At 39.0% G+C, this 10411-nt stretch overlaps 1 protein-coding gene across 1 annotated transcript; it reads left to right on the plus strand.

Annotated features, from left to right (window-relative positions):
* The first annotated feature begins 6295 nt into the window (after nucleotides 1-6295).
* On the plus strand, nucleotides 6296-6688 carry LOC102865005 (U6 snRNA-associated Sm-like protein LSm2-like). The gene has a single exon (XM_006888747.1). It carries the CDS (start codon nucleotides 6296-6298, stop codon nucleotides 6686-6688), a length of 393 nt encoding a protein of 130 aa, XP_006888809.1.
* Nucleotides 6689-10411: the final 3723 nt, after the last annotated feature.

A 10411-nucleotide genomic window follows, 5' to 3' on the forward strand; every position in this document is an offset into this window, starting at 1 on the left:
CCTTGGGGATGAGGAGATCTATAGCTGCAATTTAGATGAATGTTCAAAGGCCTTTAAGACTTTAGTTATGTAGTATGTCTCTATAGGACGTCATTGTTGTTATATGGCATCAAGATCACTATGATTCAGAATATTGCCCTCTCTTCTACCATATGCATGATCTCTCATATGCTTGAACCCATTGTTACAGTCAGTCTATCTTGTTGAAGGTCTTCATCTCTTTCCCAGAGGATAGACCACTCCTGACAATATGTCCAAAGTATGCAAGAAAGTCTCATCACTCTAAGGAGCACTTTGGTTGTACTTCCTCTAAGACAGACTTGTTTGTTCTTTTGGCAATCCATGAGATACTCAGTACTCTTCTGCAACACCCCAGATTAAAGACGTTGGCATCTTTATTCATTGTCCAACTTTCAGATGAATAAGAAACAACTGAAAAAACATGGTTTAGATTAGGCACATCTTAGTCTTTAAACTGACAGTTTTGCTTAATAGTACTTTGGAGAGATTCTTGATAGTAGATTTTCCTAGTGCAACAACTCTTTTTGGTTTTGACTCATATTCTTACTGATATTGATTGAGGATTCAAGTAAAATGCAATTATGCGCATCAATCGTTTATCTATCCATCTTGATGTTGCCTACAAATCCAGTGGTGGTGATTTATAGGTTATGTTATGCCAATTGACCTTGATTTCCCCAACTGTGGTTTGGAGTCTGCAGACTCTGAGACTCATTCCCTCAAGGTGTTTTATTATACCTAAAACATTTACATGACTTTGCCCCTTATTTGCTCCTTTCTCTGTGTGGCTGTATTTACAGCACACACAAACAGGCAAAGATAGATCTTACACACAAACAGGTATAAAGATAGTGCTGCTTAAATGTCACAACAGCAGATGGGAGTCCAGATTCTCTTCAACCAAGACACCAGGAAAAAAAAAGATATATAAATGGGAATTCTGGAATGGTACTATTAAAAGAAAAAGATAAATAGGGGAGCTCTGGTGGCCTAGTGGCAAGGAGCTGCAACTACAATCCCAGAGGCGAACGGTTCGAATCCACCAGATGCTCTGCCGGGTAAGAAGGGACAATCTCCTCCTGTACCAGTCAGATCTGATCTGACGGTACACGCACACAAAAATAATAAAATTTAAAAAAGGAAAAGATAAATAGGTCAAACACCAACTGAAGGAAGAAACCAAATGAAAACATAAGTAGACTCACAAAGCACAGAATTGTAAACAGTGCATAGCCATTTAAACATCAGTCTGGTTGGCTCAGAAACTCTAGACTGTAGCAGTGACCATACCAATAGACGGCTGACAGCAAAAGAAGTGCTACGTCCTCTCTTGTGCCCTACACTCACCCAAGGATCAGGGCAGTGGCTTTTACCCCCATCACCACCCACCAGTTGGCTGCCATTGTTCTGGCAGCCTCATCACAGCTGCACCTGAATTCAAGCCTCTGCCATTTTATACCTGGTGCCAAAAGAGAGGGGAGAGAGAGACAGAGAAAGTACAGACTGAGATTCAGAAACTCCTTCTAGGAGCTGGTAGACTATGCCATGGCTGACTTGGGTCAGGCCCTCCCTGCATTAGTGGGAACACCACCCCAGACTACGATTCTTCTCTCTCACTGGGAACCCTTCAGAATGCCTCACTAGGTGCATACTATGATCACATGCAGATCTGTGGAGCTCAGTGACTAATCCCTGGGCATCAGATTGCCGGTAATTTTCTCTTCATTAGCCGCATCTGCTTTGTGTACCCTGGCTGTATCCAACCCCCAAATTGGCAAAGATTACCTCCCTAGCTAAGACTACCTTAGATTCCTGTAGGAAATGTTATCCCAGGTTGGCATCCCATCCCTCAACACTTCCTAGAGCAGAAGAGGTGCTATCATCAAAAATATGACTCTTCTTCCTTTTGTATCCTTCCCAACAAAGATACAATAATGACAAATAAGCAAAGTAAAATTGTTCATAATCATTGTTGGTATTATGTGCCCTCAAGTCATTTGATGAGATGGATTGATTCGGTGACTGGGGTAATCGGGATGGGTGTGTCAGAGGTGGTGCGGTTGGCGCAGGATAGAGCAGGGTTTAGGGCTGTTGTGCATAGGGTCGCTATGAGTCGGAAACGACTTGACGGCACATAACAACAAGTCATTTGTGACTCATAGCGACCCAATGTACAATAGGTCTGAAACCTGCTCTATCCCGAGCCAACTTTATTGTCTATGATACACCTGTCCTTATTATCACCCCAGTCATTGAGTCAATCCATCTTATCAAGGGTATTCCTCTACTGTGCTGTCTCTCCACCCTTCCAAGCATGATGTCCCTCTCCAAGGACTGGTCCCTCCCTGCAACATGTCCAAAGTATGTCAGATGAAGCCTCAGAATCCTTGCCTCCAAGGAGCAGTCTGGTTTCACACTCTCCAGGTCAAACCTATTTGTTTTCTTGGCAGTTCATGGTATATTCAATACTCTTCTCCAGCATCACAGCTCAAAAGCATCAATTCTTTTTCTATCATCCCTAGTCCTTGCTGAGTATTCTGACATATAATCACAAATTAATCGCAAAGACTATGGCCTGGATCAGGCACACCTTAGTATCCTGACTGACATTATTGCTCGTCAGTACTCTGGCAAGGTCCCTGACAGCAGACTTTCCCAATGCAATTTGTCATTTAATTTCCTGGCTGCTGGTGCCAATAATATTGACTGTGGAGCAAAGTAAACTCTTTACCATTTATCATGATGCTGACAATTGGCCCCATGTTGAAAATTTCATTTTCTTAATGTTGAGCTTTAAAATCCTAGGCTCCAGGGAGAAACTTGGTTTCACCCTCTCCAAGACAGATCTATTTGTTTTCTTGGCAGTCTATGGTATGTTCAAGGCTCTCCTCCATGACAACTTAAAGGCATCAATTCTTCTTCTGTCATCTTTAGTCATTGTCCAACTCTCTGAAGCATAGCAAGTAATTACAAAGACCATGGCCTGGATCAGCACACGTCTAGATTGACATTTTTGCTTCTCATTACTCTGGAGAGGTCCCTGACAGCAGTTTTTTTCAAAGCAATTTATCTTTTTATTTCCTGACTGCTGATGCCAAGAGTGTTGACTGGAACCAAGCAACTTGTAATTATTAACAATATCAACTTCTCTATTCATCATGGTGCTGCCAATTGGCTCAGGGGTGAGAATCTTTGTCTTCTTGATGTTGAGCTTAAGTCCATATTGAAGGCTGCAGAGCTTGACCATCTGCAGCAAGCACTTCAGGTCCTCCTCAGTTTCAGCAAGCATGGTTGTGTCATCTGCATAATGTAGGTTGTTGATGAGTCTTCCTCCAATCCTGATGCCACATTTCTCCTCATAAAGCCCTACTTCCCAAATAATCTGTTCTGCATATAGATTGAAAAGGTATGGAGACAGGATGCATCCCTGACACACACCTTTCCTGATTTTGAACCATACAATGTTTCCTTGCTCTGTTCTGATGACTGCTTCCTGGTTCAAGTACAGGCTTCACATAAGCACAAATGTTCTGGGATTCACATTTTCCTCAAGGTTAGCCACAATTTGTTTTGATCCACACAATCAAATACCTTTGCAATGTCAATGAAACACAGATAGATATTCCTCTTGTACTCTTTCTTTTCTGCCAAGATCCATCTGACTTTGGTGATAATGGCTCTAGTGCCACCAACTCTTCTAAACCCAGCTTGTGTTTATGGTAAAAGAAGGTAAAAATGATGGAAGAAATATTTGAAACCATAAAAATGCAAATATCTCCAAGACAGGGAGCCAGAAGAAATATATCAACGTGGAGTTAAAAAAACAGCAAAAAAGAAGACACAAATATTGGAAAAAATAATTTAAACAATAAAAAACTATAAGGATTTAAAAATTTGGTACAAGACAAAGAGGGCACAACCAACACTTTACTGGAAATAACAGAAAAGCAAGAAAATGCAATCCAGAATATCAAGACTGGACGGCAGAATTCCCCAACATGCCTGAGGGACAAACAAGCAGAATAGAAGAGATAGGAAGACAATAACCTCAATGGGAACTTACCAGAAGAAAAACCTAAAACAAGACAAAGCAAGTGGAAGAAAACACTTGAATCATGTGGGATAACATCAGACAGAATAACATATATATGGTAGGATGAGCTTCAATCTCAAAGGTACATGGTTCAAATTCACCAGCTGCTCCGTGGGAGAAGCATGGGCAACCTTCTCCCATGAGATTAACAGCCTCTGAAAACCTGCCAGAGGGTCAGCAGTGGGTTGCTAGTGACTTGACAGCATAGAATAACAACAACCAGAATTGTAGGGGAGATGAAAGGCACTGAGAAAATTGTAGAAGAGGTACTAGAAGAAAACTTCTCAGGCATCATGAAAAATTAGAAAATCCACATTCAAGAAGCTCACCATCCTCCAAACAGACTAAACTTCAAAAGAAAAGCATCAAGAAAGACATGTTGCTGTTTTTGTTGTGATTGTTAGGTGACATGGAATTGAGTGACCCATAGCCACCCTATGAATACAGCTGATCTCTGTCCTACCCTGTGCCATCCTCACAATTCCTGACACACTAGCCCGATAGCAATAGTCACTTTGTTAATCCACCTGGCTGAGAGTCTTCTTCTCCTTGGCCAATCCTCTAACTTTCTGAGAATCTTTTCCTTCTCCAATGAATAGCTTCTCCGAGAAACATGCCCAAAGTTAAGTGAGGTGAAGCCTCATCATCTTTATCTCCAGAGAGCTTTCTGGCTGCACCCTCTCCACGATGCATTTGTTTGTTCTTTTGGCAGCAAATGGGATATTCAGTAATAATCTCTAACACCACAGCTAAAAGGTGTCAATTCTTCTTGTCATCTTTATTCAGTCTCCAGGTCACAGATGCATAGCAAGAGATTGGAAAGACTATGGCCTGAATCAGATACACCTTACTCCTTAAATTAACATCATTACTCCTCAATAATTTGGAGAAACCCCTGACTGCAGACTTCTCTAGTGCAATATATCTCCTTATTTCCTGACTACCAACACCAATGGTGTTAATTACGGATCCAACTAAGATGAAATTGTTGACAATTCCAAACTCTTCTCCATTTATCATATTTCCTATTGGTTCAGGGTAAGAATCTTTGTTTTCTTGACATTGAGATGCAATTCATATTGAAAGCTCTATTCTTTGATCTTCTGTAATAAGTACTCAAGCCCTCCTCACTTTCAGCAAGCAAGGTTGTGTCATCTGCATAATGCAGTTTATTGATGAGTTTCCCTCTGATTCTGATGCCACATTCCTCTTCACAGAGTTCAGCTTCTTGAATAATTTGCTCACTGTACAGATTGAACAGGTACGGAGAGAGAATACAACCCTGACACACTCCCTTCTTAATTTTAAACCATGAGTGTTTCCTTGCTCTGTTGGCCCAACAGCCTCCGGATCTAGGTTTAGCTTTCGCATGAGCACAATTAAGTGCTCTGGGATTCCCATTCTCCTCAATGTTAGCCATAATTTGTTATGATCCACACAGGCAAATGCCTTTGCATAGTCAATAAAGCACAAATAGACATTCTTCTGGTATTCTCTAGTATCAACCAGGATCCATCTGACATCAGCAATTATATTTCTGGTGCCATAACCCAATCTAAATACTGCTTTCACTTCTGTCAGTTTCTTAACTATGTACTGTACTAGCCATTTTTTATGATCTTCAGCAATATTTTGCTTACATGTTTTATTAATAATATTGTTCAATGGTTTCCACATTCTGTTGGATCACCTCTCTTGAAAACGGGAACAAATATGGACCTCTTCCAATCCATTGGCCAAACATTTGTCCTCCAAATTCCTAGTACAGACTGGTGAGTGCATCTAGGGCTTCATCTGTTAATTAAAGTAAGTAAATTGGTATTCCATTGATTCCTGGAGCCTTGTTTTTTGCCAATGTCTTCAAAACAGCTTCAACTTCCTCCTCCTCCATTTCCATTGACTTCTGCTCATATGGCATATGGTACTTCCTGAAATTCTTCAGTGTCAGTCAGTTCTTTTTGGTACAGTGATTCTGTGTATTCCCTCTGTCATCTTTTGATGCTTCCTGGGTCACTCAATATATTGCCCATAGAATCTTTCCATATTGTAACTCAAAGCTTAAGTTTGTTTTTCAGGAAGGCGGGCGCTCCGCCCCTTCCCGGCTTTTATCCTTCCTTGGCTGCTTCTGTCGCTCTTTTGCTCGTGCATCTCCTGGCCTTAGCTCGCTGTGCTTTCTCCTTTATGCCCTCGGAGTGTCTGGCGGCCCTTGCAACCCCGGCTAGCCGCGCCCGTGCTCCCTGCACTTCCCGACAGGTCTCGGCTCGGCTCGTGCTTTTGGTTCTGTTGTCTCGCTTGCGGTCCATTTTCAAATCTCTTGTGGGAAAGGATGTGGTTGTGGAACTAAAAAATGATCTGAGCATATGTGGCACCCTCCATTCTGTGGATCAGTATCTGAACATCAAACTAACTGACATCAGTGTCACAGACCTTGAAAAATACCCTCATATGTTATACGTGATGAACTGTTTCATCCGTGGCTCAGTGGTTCGCTATGTGCAGTTGCCAGCAGATGAAGTTGACACACAGTTGCTTCAGGATGCAACAAGAAAGGAGGCCCTGCAGCAGAAACAGTGATGCTTCCTGTATTTTCCTTGCCTGTTCCACTGGGGACCCTTAACTCTCTCCTAGCCCTGCGCTTCTCTCATCATAGGATTTTGTTTTGTTTTTAATAGTGAAGATTTTTATTGTTTTCGAAAAAAAATATTTGTTTTTCAGTTCTCCAAGCTTAAGGAATTCAGAACAAGTTCTTCCCTTTTTATTCTCCAATTCAAGTTCTCTGCGCATTCCATTATAACACTTTGCTTTGCTCTCCTGAGCTGCCCTTCGAACTTTTCTGTTCAACTCTTTTACCTTGGCATTATTTTCCCTTTGTTTTGGAGTATCAACATTCTAGTACAATTTTTAGAGTCTCTTCTAACACCCATTTCAGTTTTATCTTTCTTCCTCGTCTTTTTAATGGCCATTTGCTTTCTTCTTGGGTGATCCTTGATATCATCCCACAATTTGTCTGGTCTTCTTCAATCACTGGTGTTTAATGCTTCAAATCTATTCTTAAGATTATTTTTAAATTCAGATGGAATAAATCCAAGTTCATATTTTGGTTGTAGTGGACTTATTTCTATTTTCTTCTGCTTCAATTTGAACTTCCACATGAGTAATTGATGGTCTGACCCACATTCTGCCCCTGGCCTAGTTCTGACTGCAGATATAGAGCTTCTTCAATGATTCCTTCCACAGATGTAGTCAATTCTGATTCCTATGTAGTTCATCTGGTGAGGTCATGAGTAAAGCCATAATTTGTGTCATTTTTAAAAGGTATTTGCAGTGAAGAAATCATTGAAAATTCAAAATTCAATCATTCTATTTCCAGCTGCATTTCTATCACTAAGCCTTTATTTTCCAATTACTATTCCTTCTTCTTCATTTCCAACTTTTGCATTCCAGTCACCAACTATCGTTAACACTTCTTGATTACAGTTTGATCAATTTTGGACTGCAAGATTTGGTAAAAAATTTCAGTTTTTTCCTTTTTGGCTCTAGATGTAGTAGTATTTGAATAATAGTCATATAAGCAAGTCTTTCTTGAATGTATATGGATCCTATCACACACAACATTGTATTTCAGGATAGAACTTGAAATTGACTTTTTAACTACTATTACGACACCGTTCTTGGTTGTTTTTTTGGTTTTTGCTGTTTTTCCCCCCATTCCCAGCAAAGTATATCATATGATTATGTCATTTAAAGTGGCCAAAGCTAGTCTGTCTTGTCTCACTAATACCTACTATGTCAATGCCCATGTAGTTTTCTAATATTCATGTTTCATACATTCCATATTCCAATAATTAAAACAACAACAACATTTCAATTGACTTCTAACCTGGGCTTTACCACTACTACTATAACTATCCATGTTCCTCTACTGTTCATAGGATTTTCAGAGGCCTATTATTTAAGAAACAGATAGTGAATCTTGCTTAATAGTCTTTCTCAGTCTGAGAGCTTGACTAAACCATGCCTATCATGGGGTAACCCTTATGGCATTTGACACATCAGTGGCATAGATTTCAATATCACAGCAACCCACAAATTACCCCAATACAGCAAATTGACAGACAAGTGTGGTACTAATAAGAACAATGTTCTTCCCAAACACAACAAACTGACAATTTAATTTGTAACTCTAATACCAAAATACCATGTTTGGAAGGGTAGAGGGAAGGAGAAAGAGAGGGAGACAATCAATGAGATGGATTGATACAGTGACTGGGTTAATGAGGGTAGGTGTGTCAAAGACAGTAAAGTTGTCACAGGATAGAGCAGGTTTCAGTACTGTTGTACATAGTGTTGCTATGAGTCACAAGAGACTCAACAACACATAGCAACAACAATACCAAATCAGTCTCTACATTAAGGATGGTCACAGGCCCCAGGGCTCAACCAACTTATAAAAAAGGCCTGCTTATCAGGTCGAAATTGATTTAAACAAGAGGCTAGCAGTCCACAACTGATTGTTAACCAAATCAAAACAATCAAATAGCTCACACCTGCTGACATAAGAAATATATATCAGTAAAATTCTCCAAAATCAAAGATAAGGATAGAATACTAAAAGCAGCATGAAAAAAACAAAGTCACCTACAAAAGAGGACCAATTTTATTAAGCTCTGATTTTTTAGCAGAAACCATGCAAGCAAGAAGATAACGCGAAGACATATATACAGAAGGATGAAAGAAAACAATTGCCAGCTGAAGATCCTATACCCAACAAAGCTGTCCATCAAATATAAGGGAAAAGTTAGGTCATCTACAAAAAAGCAGGAACTTAAAGAATTTATAAAAAAAACTAGATCAACTCTTCAAGAAATTGTAAAGAAAGTCCTTTACACAGAGACAATAAAGGAAAGTAAAAGGACCAAAATAACCAGAAACACAGCAAAATGGTAAAAATAAAATCTGGACTATCAATAATCATACTTAATTGGAATGGGTTACATGCACCAATTAAGAAGCCCATCAATATGCTGCCTATAAGAGACACATCTAAGAAATGAGGAGAAAGCTAGACCAAAAATTAAAGGCTGGGAAACTATTTACCATGTAAATAAAATTCACAAAAAAGCAGGAGTGGCAATACTAATCCCTGATAAAATAGACTTCAGGATGAAAACTGTCTTAAAGAATAGGGAAAGGAACTATATAATGATTACAGACACAATAGGTAAAGAAGATATAACTTCTGTCAATATCTATGCACCAAATGATAGACCAGCAAAATATATAAAACGATGGTTAACAGACTTGAAGGAAGAAATAGACAACTCCGCAATAGTAGTAGAAGACTTTGACACAACACTCTCACAAAAGTATAGGTCAACTTGAAAGAAACTTAACAAAGATGCAGAAAAACAAAACTATACAATTAGCTAACTTGAACTTGTATATGTATTCAGGGTACATCACCTAACTAAAATGCAATTTACGTTCTCCTCAAGTGCACATGCTACAGTCTCCAGAATTGATCATATATTAGGACACAAACCAAGCCTTAACAAATTTTAAAACATTGAAATAAAAAAAATATTCAAAGCATCTTTTCAAAACACAAATCCATAAAATAGAAATTAATAACAAGAGGGTAAAGGATAAAATACTATCCATAGGGAAGCTAAATAACTCCTAGTTTGAGTTCTACTGGACTGTAGAAGAAATATAAAGTTCCTCAAACCAAATGAAAATACAACATATCAAAACCTCTGAGATAAAGGTAATGCAATTTTCAGGGAGAAGTTGATAGCAATAGGGAAACACATAAACAAATAAGAAGAAAGGAGCAAAATAAAATAAAGAATGACAAGCTAATCCACAGCCTCTAGAAGACAGGAAATTATAAGAGCAAGGTCTGAAATTAATGGGATAGAAAACAGAAAAACAATTGAAACCATCAACAAGACCAGGAGGGGGTGTTTTGAAAGGGTAAATCAAATAGACAAGCCATTGGCAAACTTAACAAAATAAATTAAGGAGTTGATTAGACACAAATACTTTGAATAAGAAATGAAAGAATTGATAACAGAATTACTTGAAATTACCATAAATGACATAGCTGAGCCTCTACATCGTGTGGTTCCTAACCTCTACACTATAATAGACAAAGTGCTAGTCTATAGACCTTTTATTGTTAAGAACCACCTTCCCTCTGTAACTTGATTTGTGCCACTATTAGAACCCCTACTCGGAATATTATTGCTTTTTAATTTTTGACTCATGTACTTTTAACTTGTCAGTTAAATTTGT

Source organism: Elephantulus edwardii, unplaced genomic scaffold (genome assembly GCF_000299155.1).
Source record: "Elephantulus edwardii isolate Elephantulus edwardi_28Jun2011 unplaced genomic scaffold, EleEdw1.0 scaffold00071, whole genome shotgun sequence".
NCBI lineage: Eukaryota > Metazoa > Chordata > Mammalia > Macroscelidea > Macroscelididae > Elephantulus > Elephantulus edwardii.